A 22,357-nucleotide genomic window follows, 5' to 3' on the forward strand; every position below is an offset into this window, starting at 1 on the left:
ATTATTTTGTTTAAAGCTTGAAATTCTTCTTCCATAGCTTTCCTCCAGTGAGGATGCTTTAAAGCTTCTTTAGCATGGGTAGGTTCATGTCAGTATAATTAATTAAGAGAACTTTAGGTTTGAAATACCACTTTTGCTTTGAGTCACCATTGGATGAGTACTGAGATTTAATGGTTGATTGGCATTGTCTGAGTCATTTCGAGTCTGTGATGGAATTTGTTTATCATAATGTTCTTCTCTTGTTGATTCTTCCCCTGATCAATCTTGAGTACCTGTCTCTTAAAGGATACACAATAGTAGGATTCAGATGATTAGTGTTATCCGTAACTATGTCAGTGTGTTGCCTCTCTTCATTAGGATTCATTATTGGCTTATGAATTATGGATTTGATTGGGAGAGAAGACATTTTTTTGTTGACGAAGGAGTATAGTGAGATGAGAAAGATGTATAGGGAAAGGAATTTTCGTCAAATAAGTGTCAAGAAATGTAGGTATGGCTATCTTGTGAAGAATTTTATAACCTTTGTGAGATGAACTGTAGCCTAGGAAGATACATGGTGTGGATCTGTAAGACAAGGTGTGGATCTGTAAGACAATTTGTAAGGTTGGTAGGGTTTGATGAAGGGATAACATTTGTAGCTAAAGATTTTTAGAGAAGGATATTAGGTTTCCAAATAACTTCTCCAATGGACTAAGTTGGATGGGTGTAGGTAGGCAATTGATGAGATAAACACTTGTAGAAAAAGTTTCATCCCAAAAAGATAAGGGTAAGGTAGCTTAAGAAAGAAGGGTAAGACCCATGTCCAAAATATTGTTGGAATTTATGTCCTAAAACTCGTAGGTTGTAGTTTAAATTATATTCTACTCAATAAAGTGTTTATTGATGACTTATTAGTGAAAATAAAATACCATAATCTTGAATTCAATAAACTAAGATCCTGAGGCTATCTAGTGTAGACTTGAACTTTATGTAAGATATAAACATGAATCAAGTTTGAGTATATAGCCTAAACGATCTGTAGCGTATGAATAAGGTTGGACGTTTTATTCTGGGAACACTATGGATGCGGCCTACTATATAGTTAGTACAAACAAAGTGATCCTGAATCGTTCATGTAGAGACATGAGAGTGGAAGCATCTTATGTAAAGAGTTTACATAAAACTGGAACCATAAAATAGTCACTTTTATGTTATAACACCGTTGACTATATAAAACTGACTATTTCATTTTTTGATGACCTAGGTAACTTAATCTTAATCCTGAGCTAACCATGAACTTCTGTTCAAACGATATTATCCTTAGATCTGCATGGGTGAAGGTAGCTCAATGACGCTAGCCCAACAAGCCTCCCATTTGAGGGGTAAGACCCAAATAGCTAGGGACATAGGGTGGAAGATGAAATTCACTTCTACCCGCTTTAAGGTTAGTAGATAGGTTGTTCACTTAAGGATTGAATCCAAGTCTTGAACAAAGGGTCCCACCCTCTCATTGGCCCGAGAGGGATTTAGTTTATAGGTTGGACTTTAAAAACCAATTGTTCAATAGTGGATCAGTGAGACTTAAGGAACAAGATGTAATCTTGAGGTAAAACAGTATTTTGACCCAACCGAGATTACGAACAACTTGTGAAGGATTAACTTACTGATCATGGTTATATCAGATGGACATATATATACCTATAGTAAGGGGAGTGCAACTATAGGACTTTAGTGGAATGACCCGTTAGTTAATGAATGTTGATTAGCTCGGTCTAAAAGAGTTTAGCCAGTTAATCTCGGATCGTTGGAGCCCATGATCTATAGATCCATTAAGTTCCCCTGCTAACTCATATAGAATTAACTTAGAACAACATGTTGGAATAATTCGAATTGTTCGAATTAGGAAAAAAGAGAAAAATTGACAAGTATGTGATATAGTCATCGGTTATAGCTTTGAGCAATAATTTTATGTTTAAATGCGATTTAAAAATTAAAAATATTAATATGGATTCATATTCGAAAGCTCGAAATTGATGAAAATGGTCAAAGTTGTAAAAAGTCAAAATGTTGACTTTTGACCTTGAAAAGTCAAACTTTGACCGACTTTATATTCAAATGTGATTTGAATTTCAGAAAAATGAATGTGAATTTATGCTCGAGAGGTCAAAATTAGTCAATACGGATAAAATGGTAAAAAGTCAAAATGTTGACTTTTGACTTTGACTAGAATGGTTAAATGACCATTTTGCTCCTTAACCAAAGTTAGTGGGAAAATCTAATATTTTGTTGGATAATCCCACTAACTCTTAGTGAGCTAAGTGGAAGCTCTTGGTAATGACATCAAGCCCACTAAGAAAAATGGAATGGTAAATAGATCCACTAATGGTTAGTAGATTGTGAGGTGTTGGGTTTTGATGATTCAATTACATGTATTTTCAAAATTTCAAAGACTTTTTGCCACTTTTGATTTTCATTTAAAATAAATTAAAATCACCAAAGTATTTTCCCAATTCTTCCTCCAATTTCTTTCCATCTCTCTCTCTCTTTTTCCTTTACCAAATCAAGTCCCATAACTCGGTTCTAAGTCCGGAGAATAGTGGATCAATACTAGTGGTGGTCCCGATTCGAGTTCATGAGGTGATTATCAATTTGGAAAATCTTCAAAGATAAGTATTCCTTTAACCCTAATTTTTGTTCTAATTAGGGTAATTTGCATGTTAATCTTCCAATTATGTCTATGCTTTCTTTTTCCACTCGATCTTGTGGTAGACTGCCCTTTTAGGCTAGGGGGCACTTGGCAACTCACTCGTGGGGCATGATACCAAAAAATGACTTAAGTACTTGCTGCACTTCCTGAGAATTCGTCTTGGTATTGGATTCGCTCTTCTCTTAGCATGAAATGAATTAGATTCTATTTGTCTGATTTCTTCTTAAGAGAACCCCCCACCCGAACCATTCTTAAGACCACCAAGCCCTCTCGAATGAGTTCGACTATAGAAGATTTCAACGTACACCCGGGGACAAATCTTTCACTCACTGAGAAGTGAAAACCTGTGACTAGATCGTCCTGAAGACGGATGCGACGGGAAGAAGTGGCATTTGGAAGTGTTGCTGACTTCACATTTAGGTTTCGGCATAACAAAGCTTGCACTGTCTTTTCGCACTTAGGCGCATAGCGCGCCATTGGTAATGATTCGACTACGGTGCCACAAATTCGCAAACTGATCCTAAGTAATCATTGTTGTTCATTGGATTCCTCCGGAACTACTTCGTTAGGATTGGGAAATTGTTGCGATTCTTCCTGAATAGCCTGGATTCTCCCGTCGAAAGTCGCTTTGAAAGTCTTACCTAAATTCTTCCGACTTAATATAAGAAAGCCTATAAAAGAACTCGCTACTATCATTTCTTCATTATAGATTGAGATCTTCTTCGAACTTAATGCACAAATAGATAGAATGGCAGCAAATAGCATCTTTCTAGCCTGCATATTCGTGGAACTCCATCTCATTTATCAAGCTTTTCTCGAGATTTCAGCAACTGAACGGGAAGTGGTTTAGGAAAGGACTTGAGAATCGGATGCGCTCGCCCAGCGAGAAAGGCCCTGACCCTGCCAACCAAGTCCAAATCAAAAAGAAAGAAGAGAAAGAACTTGGAGTTGGCGCCTACATAACTGCTTGCTTGCTTACCAAGCCATCCTGCAGCTTCGCGGAGATCCCGCCTAGTGGGAAACTAAGAAGTTGATATGAAGAAGGAATCAATGAATAGAGGAGCTCTAAAGAGAGAATGAAACTGGATGCATTCTAGAGTAATTTCAATCTGTTTATCCACTGCGTATGTTTCTTTTTCCATCAAATATGTCTATGCTTTCTTTCAACTATTCCATTTTGTTGTGAAGTGTCTGGATATGTTAATCTATGTTCAATGCCATGGCTATTTAGGTAAGGTATAAATGTTTTGAATTCACTTTTTCCATCGGCTTGGAGGCTTATGATTGATTGTCCAAGCTGTTTTTCAATAAAAGTTTTGAGTTTTCGAAAGGCTAAGAATGCATCAGACTTAGATTGAAGGAAGTAAATCCAAGTATACCTATTATACGCATCAACAAAACTAAAATAGTATCTATAGTTATTTCTAGATATGTTAAAAGTAGGACCTCAAAGATCATACACAATGAGTTGTAGTGGATATGCATGTTGTGTATTGGAGTTTGGAAAGGGAAGAGCATGATGTTTACCTAGAGCACACGCTTCACAGAAATTCATTTTATTCATATTGATACATTGGCATTATGGACATGTTTCATAGCATTTTGGATAACATTTAGGTGGGAATGACCTAATCGCCTATGCCATATATCAGTAGTATTCACATGATAATGAGATAAAACAATAGTTAAACACTAGAATTGGTATTAAGTGCAGACTTTAGAGAACTTTGAGGAGATGATTTGAGATTAAATTGGTACAGACCAACACAGAGATGTCCTTGAAGAAGAATTCAACTAGTTTCCTAATGCTTCATATAACAAAAGATGGGATGAAGTTCAAAGAATATTTCATTATCTTTTGCTAATAAGATTCTTTATAATGAAAGGAACATGAAGTAAATTTTCAAGAACTAACGATTTTGATGGAACAAATAATGAGTTAAATTGAAATGACCCCATAATGAAGTATTGGCAAACTTGACCCATTTATAGCATAAATCTGATTTCCTCTACCATACTCAAATCCAGTAGATAGATTACTCAGCCTGTGAGTTAAATGATTTGTTGCTCCCGAGTTATGGTACCAGTTGCTATCAATATTCAGATTAGGAGAAGCAACTATTGCACTCATCTATGGATTGTGAGATGTCTTAGTATACGAAAAATTAGATGAGTTTGCAGAGTAACATGAGTTATGAGTTCTTAGAGCATATCTGAAGTAACATCTATTAGCAATATGGCCAAATTTTTGCAGATTTGGCACTGAGGTTTATTTCTGTTTCCTCTTCCTCCTCTATTAGATCTGCCACTACAACGACTTGTTTGATTGTATTATGAGTTACTGTTTGTGTACTGAAAGTTGTTTTGATTTCCTCTGTTTATAACTTCACCTTCCTTTTCTAATGATTGAGTAGTAACATTCACCGTGGGTAGGGATACATCATTGGCAACTTTATTTTCAATTTGAGATTCTTGAGTAAGGAAAAGAGACATAATATCTTGAACAGATGGAGAGTTAGTACAAGCAGAGATAATGATATCATGGATTGATATTTGGTTCCTAATCCAATAAGAATGTATAATATGTGATCATAGTGGAGACAAGTTTATTTATGGAGGCTAAAACATAAACACATTGCTGGATTTTAAGGAAATACTCTTTTAACGATAGCTCCATTTTTCATATTGTGAAGTTTATTTTTAAACTGCATAGCTTATGCTAAGTATCAGGAAGAATAGATAACATGTCGAGTTTTCCAGATCTGTTTTGCAGAGGCACAATAGAGCATTTGATTTAGCATATCTTCACTCATTGAGCCAATGAGCCACGATGAAATCAGTCTATCTTGTGTCTTCTAAGCTTTGTATTAAGGATTCAAGGTCTTTATCATAGTGGCCGAAGAACTTCTAATTGTAGTTGGTGTTTGATTTGTAGGTATGTTGATATATTTTGTGGGTGGTTTGGCTGTCGATTCCAAAAATGATTAGAGATCATATGCTTCAAGTGTCGTAATGATATGAAATTTCCATAGCAGGAAATTGTCATCTTCTAGTTTTACTAGAGATATTTTTTATCTAGAACCGAATATATGAGGGATGGAGGATGGATCTCTGGATGAGTCTTCACCGAGGATGGAGGAAGAGCAACTGTTACTCATTGTTTTTGGACATTACTTGAATGACTTTAGGCCAAATTTTTGTTTTGAGGTTACTAGACGTAAAGCTCTGATACCATCTTTGAGGTTTAAGAAGAAGAGAAAGTAGAAACGATTGAACAAGGGAAAACCCTCGCTTTCATTGATATTTTTTTTTTAATGTTAATGATGTTCAAATATATAACAAAAGTTAGGAGGAAAAACCCTTATTCTAAACACACCCACACAAGATTAAATTCATTATAACAAACTATTTCTAGAAGCTCTCAATGGGCTTTACATTAATGGGTCATAGAAAAATATAAGGGAAAATTGTGGAAATGCAAATTTATGGATAGAAAAGAGAAAAAATAACAAACTGTTAAATTATTTTGATTTATGACAAAACTAACTGCTAGAACAATTTTTCTATTTTTTTTTGCTCGAAATTACCCCTCCACGGATGACAATTGTCCATATACAAATACAGTGTATTTGTTGAGATAAAAAAATCAAACAAAATATCACATATCCCGAATACAATGTATTTGTAGATAATAATTCTTAACTAAATAAAAAAATATATTATATTGTTCCAACAATCTAAAGCTATGTTATTAGTTTCAACATCCCCTAGTTATTAGGATACAACATACAATATTAATTTTAGATTCTTAAATTGAATTTCTAAAATTATGTCAAAGATAATGGACAATCCATTAATTTCACCATTTTTTATTTTTCAAATTATTTACGAAAAAATATACATAAATTAATTAATTTTAGATTCAAAATTGAATTCCTAAAATCATGCCAAAGATAATGGATAATCTATTAATTTCACCATTTTTTAATTTTAAAATTATTTATGAAAAAAACACACATAATACATCAAGTTTAGATTCTTAATTTAAATGCCTAATGTCAAAATTTTGAGGTAAAAATTTTCAACATTATTATCATAAGTTATTAAGAGTTTATCTTGTTGGGTGTTAAAGTTATTTAAGTTTGGAAAGGAAAAGAAAAAATAATAAAAAAAGATATAAATTTTATAATATTATAAAATAACATAATATAATATATATAATATGAATTATATTATTATTATTATTATTATATCTTTTTTTAAACCCTAGATTCATCATCATTTTTTTCATCTCAGCCTCAGCCCCCTCCCCTCACTCTTATCTTCTTCTTCTTCGAAATTACACGGCCACCGCTGCCCCTGCCTCTCTTCTCTCCGAGCTATCTGGCGACAATCTCCCTCGTTCGTCGAAGCTGCCACCATCACCTTAGTTTTCCGTCAAGCTCCATCCTCGAGCATTATGTCCCTGCCTATCTGGCGTGCTCTCCTCGTCATTTAAGAAGCCTCCATCCTCGAGCATCATGTCCCAAGCCACACGTGTCGTCCGAGCTGATCTCCTAGTTACCCGAGCCACTCGCGCTGTCTGCTACCTACTGAGTCGTTCGAGCTGCTTTCTTTGTTAACCGAGCCATGTAGACTATTCTATTCCAAAGTGAAGAAAGAGATGCTAGGGATTTCAATTGCTTCCAAACTTCAAATAATGAATGGGATGTGAAATGATGGGTGCATAATTTGTATTAATTATAGGGTATTTGTGGATTCTGTTACAAATGTATTTAGAAATCACATTTGTTAATTAGGTAGGGGCATTTAAGGCATTGTTCTCCCTTTTATTTGGAAAGAATGTTTCTCTTCAAGCTTGTATGGACGAATCGTCCAAGAAAGCCAAAATGATCGAGGTATCTACTGCGGATGAGGTGTATCACCAACTCTTTGACCTCGACCAAGACATGCATGACGATGGTAGTTTCTCAGAATCTCAATGTTTTGCTACCACTCCTGTTAATGATGATTAGGTTAAATGACAGCAACATGTGGATGTGGTCATTTAATGACTTGTTTTGAGAGTTTGGCACATGACCTGTGAAAGAGGGAGGCCTCTCCAGAGGATACTCAGGCTCTCCACCAGGGTCCAGGTATCACCGCCTCATTCTTAGTCTCATCCTTCGCCTGCGTATAATGCAGGGGCTACTAAGGTTCCTCCCCCTCCACCGTCTGACCAGAACGTGGATGATGGCCATGCTCCTCCGTCTGAACCAACTCGACATGATCTCCGCCCACCCTCACAGGGATAGCGAGTGATTATTACCAAGGCAGACCATTGCAAACTACCTCCAAACATGCCCTTTGTACCGATTGACGGCCTATCGTTTCACTCTGAAGAATGTGTGTTCAAGTGGAATTATGTTATGAGAAGGTAGATAGCTAACGAGTCAACCATTTCTGATCAACACCGTTCGTGTGCAGCTGTGCTTGATCTCATTGAGAAGGCGAGAATGGTGTGTACTGTGACCAATCTTGGTATCTTCTACCCCAAGCTAGTCGAGAGTTCATTGTCAATCTACCTACGAACTTCAATAAACCCAATACTTCTGATTTTTGGAAGGTACGTGTGCATGGTAAGTGTATTCTTATTTCTTCTACTTTTTTTAACAGCTGTTCTTACTGGTTCTGTAGCTGTCTTGCGTACTCCTGTGCAACTAGTGTTGGAACTCTCTAGTGGACTAATCCAGACTTGGCTTATTGATGAGCAACTTCTCGTGACCAAGCTGAGTGTGAAGAATGCAATTTTGCATAAGATTGGAATTGCGAATTGGTTTCCGTCTACTCATTTGGCAACCATTTCCACGGCCCTTGAGCAACTTGTGTATTAGATTGACATTAGAAAGCCTATGGATGTAGGGGAGTTCATCTTTCAGCAAATTGTTCGACATGTGGACACTTATGGGATCAACATTACTATATGATTCCCTCCGTTAATTACTGGATTCCTCCTTTCTCAACATTCGGGGTTGCTGGCTGATGATGATGTCGCCAATCCTGTGCCTAGAACTATCTCTCACAGTTATAAGTTCTTTTAAGGATCGCATGTCTAGATCTCCTTGACACATTTCGACCTCCTCGTCAGGGTTCTAGTTCCTCAAGAGCTGAGTTGCTTAGTCCAGCTGCTGGGTTGCACTTGCCTCGGGAATTGGAAGTGGGTGTGGTGGAGCTCCTCTTTGACGAGTCTCATGCACTGAGTGTGTCCATTGAAGAAGTTTAGGGAGTTGTTACAACGCTGACTGGAAGACGCACAGCTGTGGAGTCGATTCTTGCTGCTATTCGTGCTCGATTATCTACCTCTTAGGACTGGGTTGACCTTTAAGCATTTTTGTTTCCAAGCAAAGGGGAGTATTTTTGGGTTTTTTTGTTGGACTAGTTGTTCCTTTGACTTGATATTCTTTTTCTCCAAATCTATACTTTGCTTCCAAATATTTTGTACTTATGTTTCTTTGCAACTTGAATATTTTTATGATGAATGAAGATGTGGTTGGTATAGTTAGTATGTCTACTAGATGAGTGCTTATGTGGAATGGTTGTCTATATTTAATGATTGTTGTGATCTGATACATGTTGGAACAAATAACTCCCTGTCCCAAGGGGGAGTTTGTTAAGACTTGTGGGTCCGAAGTATTTGTTGTTTATTTTATTTAAAATATATTGCACGTGACTTTTAGGCAGTAGATTTTATTTGTTACCGGGTTTGTTGGGAATGAGATTCGTATTTGGAATATTCAGAGTTTTTCGGAAGATCTGGCTATTGAGATTTGTCTCGTGTGTATGCTGCATAAACAAAGTATTTATATGGATAATTAAACCTTTGATGGGTGGTTGTTGCAAAAAGAATACTATGACGCAGGTGAAGGGTGACGACATAGTGATGCACGTAAGTGTACTTGAGAACGCTTCAAAACATGAAATCATATTGATTGTCGAATAAATGTAATAGTCATTCCTTGTGAAGATCACGTATAACGCAGTTTATGCACAGAACCTTGATCGGATGATTGATGATATAATTGATAAATGAGGAGATCTTCATTGTTAATATACTTAATCAGAAAGGTAATTAAAGGGGAGATTTTGATTTTGTTTAGATCAACCATAGACTTAATCATAGTCAGTCTGTGGACTTTCTAACAAGAATATATCTGTATAGAGTGAGGATCAAAGTGTAAACTCTGTACTGTCAATTATAAGAGATTTCTTATGATCTGTATTTTCTTAATAATAAAATCTCCTATATCAGGTCAAGTGCCTCTCAGACATAGATGTAGTGTCATCGAACTGGGTTAACAAACCCCTGTATTCATACTGTATCTACTATATGTGCTTATTGTTGAACCTACTTTAGTTGCGAGCGAATGTCACATATCTACAGACATAGTTGTTGATTGTTTCATTGCTTTTCACAAAGTCCCTCAAATGTTGCTATAGAGGTTTTATAGATTTAGTTAGATATGTTTGAGATTGGAGCTTGCAAACTATCAACTCTAATATTGTTGTGTGATAACTTGATTGTAACATTTATGGCTGAAAATCAGCTCCTTTATAATCGCACAATGCATCTTGAAATTGATTTTCATTTTATTTGAGAGAAGATCGTTAGCAAACAACTTTGTGTGAAGTTTGTGCCATCTAAGGATTAGCTTGTCGACGTTCCAATGAAAAACCTCTGCCTAATCCTAGTTTTCTCACCCTCAAGTTCAAGCTCATAGTTGCCTCAACACCTTGTCTACTTGTAGGGGGATGTTAAGCTAGATTATTAGTCTTTTTAATTGTTGATTTATTCATTTGCTTTATTGTTAATCTTAGTTAGTTTTTGTGTTGCTCCTCTTTCATGTTCGTGTTTTTTTGCCCTCTCTTTGCTTGCTATGTGGTTTTTCTCTATTCATTATGAGATCTCAGGTTTCACCAGTGACCTTTTTCCATATTCTTTTTACTCTGACAGGTACGACTTCATCTGCACCATCCGCTTCTTGGATTAACACTTCCCATTCCTCTGCCACGACATCAAACGGGGACTGAACCTAGAAATCACTAGCCAAGACACTTGTCAATTGTTGAAGAAAATTCTAAAACCAGCTCCAAAATTGACAAATTTTATCGAAGGGGTGTAGTAAGAAAAGTTTGATTAGCTAGGGTGATTTCTTAAACCAGTTCTAGAGACAATGAGGACCCAACTTTTACCTTTACCCCACACCCACAGTCTCTTGATACAAAAATGAAACAATAAAACGAGAACACATGCAAGAAGCACTTTTAGTCAGGGCACGAATAGACCTGTGCATCACCAATTCCATTTCAAGCTGCATAAGATTTCAAAGAGCTGTCACCGAAGCACTTGAATAAGGGTCCCAAAATTCAATTTTGAAACAAATTAAAGATGGAACTATGTTATCGATGGATTCAATTTGTTTAATCAAACAATTTAAATATTGTATAATTCATCTTTCCCATGCCATTCACTGTGATTGATGTGTTCCTTCTTGGCTGTAATGGTGACAAAATTTTCTGTGCTAAACTCCTTCCATCAATGCATGAACAACGCAACCAGTCAATATCTCCGTGACCATCAAATGATTTTAAACTATTTTAATCTTCTTTTTAAAAGAAAAAACAAAAAAATTGCCAACTAATCAAAAGATTTTGCCAGATAGGTAATAAAATAACATATTATTCCATCCTCTTCAACACGTATGGTCTCTTTGAACTTGAAGAAGGGAAATGAAATTGGTATAAATTGTCAATTATGTTATACTTTTTTAATTAAGAAATTTAAGTTGTAAGTTCCTTCACTTTTGTTGATTTATTTCTAGTGTTAAATCATTCAAGAAAAATATAAGTCTACAATTTTGAGTTACTAATTTTAGGATCCTCATTTGAAATGAATGGTTAACTTTTATAAAAGAAGGGATTGCCTCGAGAAAAATATATTTTTATTTAAAACTTTTTTGATAAATAAATTATTTAAAATAAATTTTAAAAGTCTTTCAAAACTCCGAAGCGAAATGACTTATTTTCAAATGCGAACACTAAATCAAATACACCTTAAAAGTAATTTAGACCGTGTATTTGTAATCTATAGTTGCTTTATAAGTGTAAATAACATAGACATCGAAAAATATAGTATTAAAACAAATAAGTAAATAAGAAATTATGAAAATAGAAAAATTCTTCTAAAATCTCTTTTTGGAATTTCCACCAATATACAAAAACCCATCTGCTGGATTTTGTAAACTATACATAAATTAGCGGGAGTTCTAAAAATCGGAAATAATATAGAATTGTAGAGGAATTTTTCTATTTTCATAATTTCTTTTTTTTTTTAATCTTATTTTATATTTTTTCAATATTTATTGTCTCGTTTAAGTGGCAAATCCAGAAAATTTATTAATACAATCTTTATAATTTATTAACACAAGCTTTATAGTTCAGTCAAAATAATTTATAAGTGGTTCTAAATTTAATAAATTTACTTTCGTACATTACAATTGTCCAATACCGAGATTTTATATTTTGAAATTGATACATAATAACTTTATTATCTATCTTATAATTGGTCTCCCATTCGATCGTGCAAGTGAGTCTTTACAATGCTCATAGCAAAAAATATCCTTTCCATGATAGTTGTTGTAATTGGTAAGATCAATGCTAAGGTAAGCAACAGATAGGTTAATGGATAAACTTCATCTTTAGCTGTTAATCTCGTTGAACCTCTCAGCTAATAGTAGATCCTAAAATAGATAAGTTATAATTAATAAATATTATTTACATGTTTAGTATATATTAAATTTGTAAGATAATTGTAATATTTTTTCAAGGTAACAAATTTACACAAAACATTTATCAACTTCTCAATTTCAACTTACATTCCTGAAGTACTTCAGGCACTTGAGAATCGATTGAAGATGGTTGGTCCGCCGTCGGACCGGCCTCCCTACCAGCAAGCGTCTTGCCGTTCTCTGATAGCTTGGCCAATTGGAGATTGATCTTGGCATTTTTATCAGAAATCACACAATCATATAGCATTATAATGTCAAAAAGGTATTCGTCTTCTTCAACCTTCAGTCTTTGCAGATTTTCATCCTCTAATTTGATGGTTTCCAAAGCTTCATCTATCTTGTTTTCATAAATGAGATTGTCCAAGGCGTTAGAGATCTCATAAATGTGAGCCTCCAATTCAATCAATAAAGATAGTCTATTGCATTCGGAAGATTGACGAGTTGGATCCAATGTCTCATCTGACTCAATGTCAAGATCTATGCCATCCATTAGGTCTTTCACAAGGCTTGTGTGAGTAAAGATGGTGCTTTTTAGATGCATCAAATCCTGTTCCATTTCCTTTACCTTCTCAAATGCCCTGCAAAGTATTGTCCAACGAAAATTTTTTACCGATCACTAATTTATATGTTTCAAACTTTTCAACTACACTTGAATTCATATGACATCAAGTGTCTTTAACGAGCGTGAGCACCAAACTAGATGATACGTGCAATAATTGGATGCAGTCCAAAAACTGCACATATTTTCATGCATCTTCTTTATTTACGTGACAACTTATGATTGGATATTTAGGTGAGCTACACAAGGATGAGTACGCTTTGGTTGCACCCAAATTTTTACATAATAAAAAAATATTTAGGTTCATCATATGCTACACCCATTTTTATATCTCATTAAGTTGTCCAATCCTAGTTTGTCACATGGTGGACTTTCTTACTTCGAACTAAATATAATATTTATACTCTAGTTTGTGTGATCAAGGTGTGACATATACCAAAATATTGCTCCACACAATATCTAAGCCAAACTTCAAATAAGTCCAAGAAAGCTCATTAATAATTTGATATGAATTCTATGATATGTTTAGGAAAAAGAGTAGAGTTAGTTGTGAAGTCTAGAAAGTTGTGAATTTACTATAGAAGAAATTAAAAAAAAAGCATAAAATTAATGTTTTTTTTTCATTTGGGGACAAACTCTTTGAGTCGAACAAGGAGTAAAGTTTCCAATTATTCTTTCCATATGCTTTGCCAAAAAACTCCCTAAGAGATTGAGTCCAAAACTATGATTGAACACGAGATTTGAGAAAGTTAGGTCTATCAATCCTTGCGTGAGATATGAAAGCATTTACAGAATCCTCAAAGAAACAATTAGAGTTTCTGAAGCTTGAAGACTGAAAACTCCTTGTATACCAAAGCACTTCCAGAAGATCAGGATTCTTTGTCTTCTAGACTTCGCTCCTCTAATACAAATCAGAGGGGATAGCTGCTAGAGATTAGACTCCATATAGATCAAATAATTCAACTCTACATACTAAATTTCTCCAAAAATTTCAAACACTCTCACTTTTTCAAGCACGCATGTAGAATTTCGAAGTTGTCAATTACTAGACTGGAAAGAAATGCTATTGAGCTTAAAGTTTGATCATACTTCAAGAAGGATAGCGAACTATACATAATAACTCAAGAGTGAAATTGATATCTCTTTCGTTTTCAGAGTTCTATGTTAAAATTTCAAGAGAATTCAGACGCAAACAGTCAAGATGAAGACTCCTTGAACATTGAAGACCAAAGTACTATGAGAAGATCACCAAAATTCTTCACTTCACCTGACCGAAAAAATTCTAGACTTCACACCTCTTACACAGAATCAGAGGATCAACCAATCACTACTACCACTAGACATAAATCAACCTAAAATCAAGTTTAACTTCAGGAATTAAATACGTAGATCAATTGAAGTCAATTTCAACACTACAAACTAAATTCCTCAAATCTCGCGTGAACACAGTCAATTTTACAAGCAAAAGCATGTTGATGGAAGCAAAGAAATTAGCATGTTGAACTAAATTGAATCATACCTCGAGAAGGAAAGACAACCAGAAATAATAATTCTGTGAAAATCCCCATTGGATTCAGCCTTCAGCTCCAAGAGTTCCGAACACAGATGATTAATCCCCTGTTAATTCAACAACAAAAGATGTTAAACTCGTTTACTGCTTCCAATTAATCGCAAAAACAAACAACGTCTCGTCTCTTATAGAAATCGAGAGACATACATAACATCTAAATTAAGCAAGCAGCCAAAATGAAGAAGAGAGAGAGAGAGAGAGAGAGAGAGAGAGAAAATGAAGAAGGCGAATTGTATTATACCTTGGCAGTCATAGATTGAACTTCAGATTCATCGTCTGTGTCGGCGGAGGCAAGATCATCGGTCAGTCTGAAGTCCTCCACATCTCCGTTTTGAAGGAAACGAGACGCAAAAGACGAGGAAGCTGAATGCATTGGAGTTGATTAGCGTAGAGGAATGAACTGAGGAAATGAAAAGGTTTAAACACTGTTTGATTACTCTATCGTCGGCTACCGCTTCCATTTGCAGAGCTTCGATTTCTTCGATAACCTGGCGGCTGGATTCGGTAATTCTTGTTTCGTGGCGTCGAAGTTTTCGCCGGATTGGCATTGTCGTTTCTGAATGAAGGCGGAGATACCAAAAATGTAATAACCGCTAATCAAAGAATTCGAATTTGTATGCATTTCTCAACCGGAAATTTTGGAGGGATCATTTCAAATGGAGATATTGGGTGAACAATCCCGGTTGGTTACAGTGATAATCTTCTAACTTTTCATTTGAGCAATTATACCGATTTCTATAAAAATAGGGAAAATTGCATAAATCGCCTCGGTGCGGTTATCATTTCAATCTTCAAACTCCCAATTTCAGCAATTATACTTTCATTATCATTAATGGTTGCTTTGCAATTAGCCCATTTTCTTAAGTTAATAATTATATAATTGAATACTTTAAAATTTTAAAAATAAAAATAAAGACTCTCTCTCCTCTCAAATATCATCCTTTCTCTCTTCCTGCACCTTCTCCTGCCATCATCTTTGTCCAACCAGGTTGGAGGTGCCCACACTTCTTCATACCATTGCAGCCTCCGGAATTTGGTTCAAAATGGAGTAAAAAACCTGGCATTCACATTTTGATGGAGGAGAATAAGGTATGAAAACATAAGTCGGATTCACCTCCAAGAACGACCGTCCGATGACTCCGTCGTTCAGCTTCTGCTTCTCCTCTGCAATGGTGGGTGTCAATCACAAGACTGGGAGTGGGAAATCGGTTTGGTGTTGAAAGAATAGGAGGATCTACGAATTGTTTGAAAGAATAGGTTGGTTTTAACAGAAATATTAGCTAAGATCTTTTGATAGATTTCATATACATTTTCAATAAAAATCAAGTTTTATTTTAGTGAGAGTATTTTCAAGACACAAAGTTCAAAACTTTTCATTTTCAATTTCAATTTAGTCTATTTATTTTATGAAGGAGGGAAGACAAAGATGAGGATGGGGAATCTTTTATCTTTATTTTCTAATTTTAAAATACCCCATCGTAATTATTAATTTCAGCCCAGGAATGCTAATTGCAATGGAACAAAATTAAAAAAAATACTTACGTAACAAAAATATAAAACTTCATCCATAAAATATTTTCATAATTTTCAAATTTGTTATTGAATATCGCAAAGGATTCGTCATTTCTTTTTCTTTCTTTTCTTAGATTTATTTATTTTCTCTTCTAGATTTTTTTATTTTTCTTTCAATTTTTTTCTTCTATTTTTAAACAATTTATTTTGTTTAAATCTTCTCTTTCATCTTCACCATTTTCGACAAAATTCTATGAATTCACTTCATTCTCCTCATATTTGAGAATATCAATATATTTATCATTTTAATATGATCTAAACGATCGTTTATCATTGTCAATACGATTGTTTACTATGATCAACATAATCATTTAAATTTGAAGTTTTTTTTCCATCGTTTAAAACAAACTACACGATCGTGTTGACATGATATAAATGATCGTTTACCAGTTAAGACAACTGTTTATCATTGGCAATATAATCGTTTACCATAGTCAACACGATCGTTTAAGTTTGAAATCTTTTCTCATCGTTTAAAACGAATTACACGGTCGTGTTGGCATTATCTAACTGATCACTTACCATAGTTAAACATGATCATTTAACATGGTCAACACAATTGTTTGTTTTGAAGGTTTTAACGATCATTTACATTAGACTATAAGATCACTTACCATAATAAATACGATCGTTTTCCATATGATCAACACGATCATTTGTTGTAGTCAACACAACCATTTAAATTTGAATCATTTTTATCCATCGTTAAAAAGACCTACACGATCATGTATCATGACCTAAACGATAGTAGATCATTCGTTAGACTGTAGTACACGATCATTTAGAAGAAGATTACTCGTGTGCATGTGTGGCCAATTAATGGTGTGTTGACTAGGGCTTTTTTTGTATTTTCCATTATGAGTCTGACCTTTTTCGTTTTCAAAATTGTTATATACAATGTAAATATTTTATCAGTTTGTTATATTTTTTAAAAACCCAAGGAAAAACTTAGGCGCGAGACTTTTTTATTTATAAAAAAATTGTTGGAAATATATAGGTTAATTTAATAAAAACCCAAAAATATTTACGGCACGTGTAACAGAAAAACGAAAGCCCATGAAGCAGGTAAAATATTTTCAGAATTTCCAAAATTTTTCTTAAATATTGTAGATTATTTGTCACTTCTCTTTCTTCTTCTTTGTCATTTATTCATCTTCCCTTCCAAATTTTCTTTATTTTATTTTTAAATGATTTATTCTTTTGTTTAAATTTCCTATTTCATCTTCACCATTTTTAGCAAGATTCTACGAATTTACTTCATCTTCCTCATATTTGAGAATATCAAGATATTTATCATTTTGACATAATTTAAACGATCATTTACCATTGTCAACACAATCGTTTAAATTTGAAGCCTTTTTTTTCATCGTTTAAAATGAACTACAAGGTCGTGTTGGCATGATCTAAACGATTGTTTACCATACTTAATACAATCATTTAACATAGTCAACTTAATCATTTGATTTGAAGTTTTTAACGATAATTCACATTAGACTATATGATCACTTATCATAATCAATACGATCGTCTTCCATGATTAACATAATTGTTTGCCATAGTTAACACGATCATTTAAATTTGGAGTTTTTTTCCTCATCATTAAAAAGAACTCACGATCATGTATCATGACCTAAACAATAGTAGATCATTCGTTTAGGATGTAGTACATGATCGTTTAAAACAAGATTACTCATGCGAACGTGTGGCTAATTATCGTGCATTGATTGAGACATTTTTTGTATTCTTCGTTGTGGGCTTGTCTGTATTTATACACAATTTCACCTGAATTATGTAATATTAGTTACAAATTTTGGTTGAGGTGGTTTGTTAGTTTTTTAATGGTTAAAAAACTAACATTCGAATAATAATTCAATCTAAATTATTGAAAATGTTAAAACTGGTTACTATATTTTAGAACAAATATAAGGACCTACTAATGGTAGACATGATGATAGATTATAAATGTTTTCTATATTTTGTAAATATTTTAGTTTATTTTGCTTTAGTTGAGACAATTTTAAACTTTAATTGATTTGTTCTTATTTCGCACTTGGTAGCAATTTACTACTTGTCATTAGAATATTTGGTATGGTTTAATTAGACCTCTTAATGGTTTAGATTAATATATGAATTAGAAATCAAATTTATTTATAAGCTAGAAATACTACACTTATTTGATAGGAAATTTATCAACATGAAAATATAAAGGATTCAATCAAAAACATTTTTGCATTTCACTTTTTTTAGTTTTTTAGTTTTTTATTTTTTATTTTATCATAGTGGACATAGAAATTAGATTATAATTTATTCTTTTATACAATATTTATAAACAATAAAACTAGTTGTAATAATTATAAATCATAAAACTAGTTGGGGATGTCCATCTCTGAGGTTTGGATTTGGTATTGATTTAACTCAGCCATCTCCTTCGGAGTAGATTCTTGGGTACTAGACGAGGAAAAACCAGGATTTGAGGAGCTAATTTTCCTTAATTATATTGCTTGTGAAGTTATTGTATTGAAAGATATTTATTATGCAAAAGAAATCCAAATTTCTCATATATGTATAGTTGGTCAAAAAGAACAATAATCTCTTTAAAAAGATTCTAAGTAACTTGTGACATTCAAATAATATTATTTTCAGAAGGTTAAAATTATGATCTCTACGAAAGGGACAAATAAAATTTCAGAGTTTGCTTTTTATTACTAAGAATTTTAATTTTTCAAAGAAGCTTTTATTGTGTGACAAAGTACAAGATTATTGTATTATATAAATAATAACCTATTTCTATGTTAATATAATTTCTACCTTAATTACTAAATATTGTAACATTCACCTCAGAGAAGGACATTAAATCATTTATTCGAAATTTATTAATATTTTTTTGTATAGAAACATATGCTCATACACTACAAGAAAAAAAGGGACTCAATTACACATTTAATCAAAGAAATTAAATATGAATGGATTGAAATGTGTCATTAGAAACAAAAAAATTCAGAATTTTGACGAAAAAAAGCTAATTTCGTATGAGACTTTTTCTTTGACACATTTTTCGCGTCCTTACTTAACATCAGATTTTAAATTTTATTAAACACAAAAAATTAAATATTTTCAGAAAAAAAAGGTTTAGGCCATTTTTTGTTCATTCTCAATTTAGGTCGTTCATTTTCCTCTGCCTCAAGATCAAGCCGTCCATTTCTCTGTTGCATCGTCGGTGTATCGCCGTCCTCTGCGGCACAGTCGTCTGTCGCCGTGTCCTTTTGGTGAATTGTCCTTATCCGTTGTCCAACCTGTAGAAAAGAAATTCTGAAACTCCCTCCCCCACTCGTGACCCTCTGCCTCTCAAGCTAAGATTGGTTGTCATCCTTTCTCCAGCTGTCCATTGCCACCGTCCTTTCTCTAGAGAAGTTCGCCATCATGCACTGCCTTCTCTGAAAACTCATTGCCTTAAGGGTTTCGACGCTTAAGGGTATTGCTCTAGAATTTTTGCATTTGTAAGTTCCTGATATTGCTTTCTGCTATCATGTTGTCATTAGAAACCTCAACTCAAATTTAATTAGAAAATTAAAAATATTAGTAGTGAGAAAGGATTACATAACCTAAATGCTAAGCATGCTTTGATAAAAAAATAGAAATTACAGAGAAAATGAACACGTACGTTGAAATATCTATATCTGCTAAACACCAATTTTAGGGCACCACTCCTTGTAAGTCTCCCTAATCTCTAAGCTTGAGATTTTAGTTTGTGGGAAACAAAATTAAAATGGGAATTTTGCAGAGATAATTTTTTTTTCTTGAGAGAGTACGTAGAGTGAATTTTTTTCCAGAAATTACTCCCACTCTATAGCGTTTTCTACTTCCCCTTTCTTCATCCTTAAGAAGGGAAAGTTATTGAGAGAAACGGGAAACATGGAAAAGCATCCCACGTTCCTTGGGTTCTTCATCCTTAAGAATGGAAAATTATTGAGAGAAAAGGGAAACATGGAAAAGCATCCCATGTTCCTTGAATAACTCCCACGTGAAGGAGCTATTCATTTAATTTAAATTAAATCAAGGGGTGTTTGCAAAAATAGCAAAACAAATTATGATAATAGGTCACTACATATTCTAAGTTGCAAAAGTAGTAAAATTTAAAGCGAATAGTCCTTTGATAACCTTCTGATAGCTTTCTAATAACTGTCTTATATATCTAATTACTTGTCATATTTATAATATGCAAAAAAGGGTGCTATTGGCTGTTTTTTTTTGTCATATGGTGCAATTTTTCTTAAATTCATAATTAATTAATTAATTAAATCATATTTAATTATTAGAGAAATTTTCATAAATATAACAATCATGTAAAATATTTACGGTCCACGTAACAAAATGAAAAAGCCCATGAAGTTTGCCAATTTTTTTAAATATTTCAGGTTTGCCCTTCCTTTTTATCGTCTTTCTTCTCCGCTTCGTCTGCGATTTTTTTGTTCTTTCCATCATCTTTCTTCTCTTCCTTTTTTTTTTCCAAACTGTTATTTGGTTCAAAATCGTGTATCAAATATAAAATATTTATTTCTTTATTTTTTTCAAACTGTTATTTGGTTGTTCAAGCTTGTGTACTAAACGATCGTGTACAAAAAAAAATAAACAATCGTGTACCAAAAGAATCTAAAAAAAAATCGTTTAGCCAAATCTAAATGATTGTATAGTCAAATCTAAACGATTATGTACTAAAGAACCTTTAAAAAAATCATTTAGATTTGGCTACCCAAATCTAAACGGTCATGTACCAAATCTAAACGATCGTATAACCAAATTAAACGATCGTGTACAGAAAATCTTGAAAAAAAAACGTTTAGATTTGGAGTAAAATCTAAATGATCAAATCTAAAGGATCGTGTACCAAACAATAGCTAAATCTAAACGCTCGTGTACCAAATATATTATCGCGTTGTTGATGGTGTGATTGATAGGACATTTTTGGTATTTTCCATTGTGGGCCTATGGACTTTTTTTCATTTTCGGAATTTGTTCTATACAGTGTAAATATTTTGTCGATTTATTATATTTTTTAAAAGAACCCCTAATTAATATTTCATTTAAATCATACTTAAATAAATACTTCTCACATAACCTATAGTTTTAATTTAATTGATTTAATCAAATCAAATTTAATTAAATAAAATTACACTAAATTATAATTATTTCTTCAAATAATTATTGCTAAATCGAATATCTTATATTTAATTTAATGCAAATTAAATCATATTCAAATATAAATTTCTCTCCTAACATATAGTTTTAATGTGTATCATATAAATATTAAATTTTAACGTATATTTTTAATATGAATCTAATTCACATTAAATTAATATTTAAACTCATTCAAATATTTTATTCTCTTACAAATTAATTTTGAATCATATAAAAAATTAAATTTATACAATAAATTTTAATTAACATATAAACTTTATATTATCATGTATCACCATAAATTATATTAAAACTCAAGAATAAATTCGAACATCAACTTACAACCAATATATTAATCTAATTACTCTTTATGAGCTAGGGGACCTAATGGAACAACAGATTAGAAGCTATAACGATATGAGGTTAATTGGCAAAATACATTAACCACATTAATCAATATTCGTTAACTGTGTGTACACTCGACTAAAGACTCACAGTTGAACTCTCAGTGTAGATATATTTTTATGTCCATGGATATAGACCAATAACAGTAAGTTAGTCCTTTACAAGCATTCGTAACACCAGTTGTGTCAAATTATCGTTTTACCCCTAGGTTACTTCTAATCCTTAAATAGCAGTGCTCCTCTAATGAACAACTTGCAATATACAAAAACCTCTCTTGTGTCATAGAGATGGTAGGACTCTTTTTCAAGTTTTGGAGCACCATTTAAGAGAACATTCATCTACTTTCCCTAAAGTTGGGAAGGATTGAATTCCATCTTGCGTGTTTATGTTCCTAGCTCCCCACTCGATCTTGTCCACAAAATGATAAGCATATTGAATTGACAATCTGGCCACTCTCACTCATAAAATTAATGGACAATTCCTTGCGAACATGAGTTCATAGTACACTCAAGATTAAGAATAAGTTACCTAGGTCATTTAAATGAAATAGAAACCTAACTAGTTAA

The 22,357-nt window shown here is 33.3% G+C and overlaps 1 protein-coding gene across 2 annotated transcripts; it reads right to left on the reverse strand.

The window, feature by feature from the left end:
• Positions 1-12,447: 12,447 nt before the first annotated feature.
• LOC103490061 (exocyst complex component EXO84C-like) lies at positions 12,448-16,002 on the reverse strand. Of its 2 annotated transcripts, XM_051084306.1 has the most exons (4): positions 15,077-16,002; positions 14,881-15,002; positions 14,589-14,686; positions 12,448-13,088 (listed from the first exon to the last, which is right to left on the reverse strand). In XM_051084306.1, exons 2-4 carry the CDS (start codon positions 14,890-14,892, stop codon positions 12,575-12,577), a joined length of 624 nt encoding a protein of 207 aa, XP_050940263.1. In that variant the 5' UTR covers positions 14,893-15,002; positions 15,077-16,002; the 3' UTR covers positions 12,448-12,574. The 2 variants fall into 2 exon arrangements, with proteins under 2 accessions (XP_050940263.1, XP_008447654.2); XM_008449432.3 differs by having other exon boundaries at positions 12,457-13,088; positions 14,881-15,987.
• Positions 16,003-22,357: the final 6,355 nt, after the last annotated feature.

Source organism: Cucumis melo, chromosome 4, assembly GCF_025177605.1.
Source record: "Cucumis melo cultivar AY chromosome 4, USDA_Cmelo_AY_1.0, whole genome shotgun sequence".
NCBI classification, from domain to species: Eukaryota; Viridiplantae; Streptophyta; class Magnoliopsida; order Cucurbitales; family Cucurbitaceae; genus Cucumis; species Cucumis melo.

Coding starts and splice junctions, on each gene's coding strand:
- LOC103490061 (XM_008449432.3), bottom strand. CDS start 15,012: ATGCATTCAGCTTCCTCGTCTTTTGCGTCTCGTTTCCTTCAAAACGGA. Junction 14,687..14,880: donor TTCAATCTATGACTGCCAAG/GTATAATACAAT, acceptor TTGAATTAACAG/GGGATTAATCATCTGTGTTC. Junction 13,089..14,588: donor GGTTGTCTTTCCTTCTCGAG/GTATGATTCAAT, acceptor AATACTTTGCAG/GGCATTTGAGAAGGTAAAGG.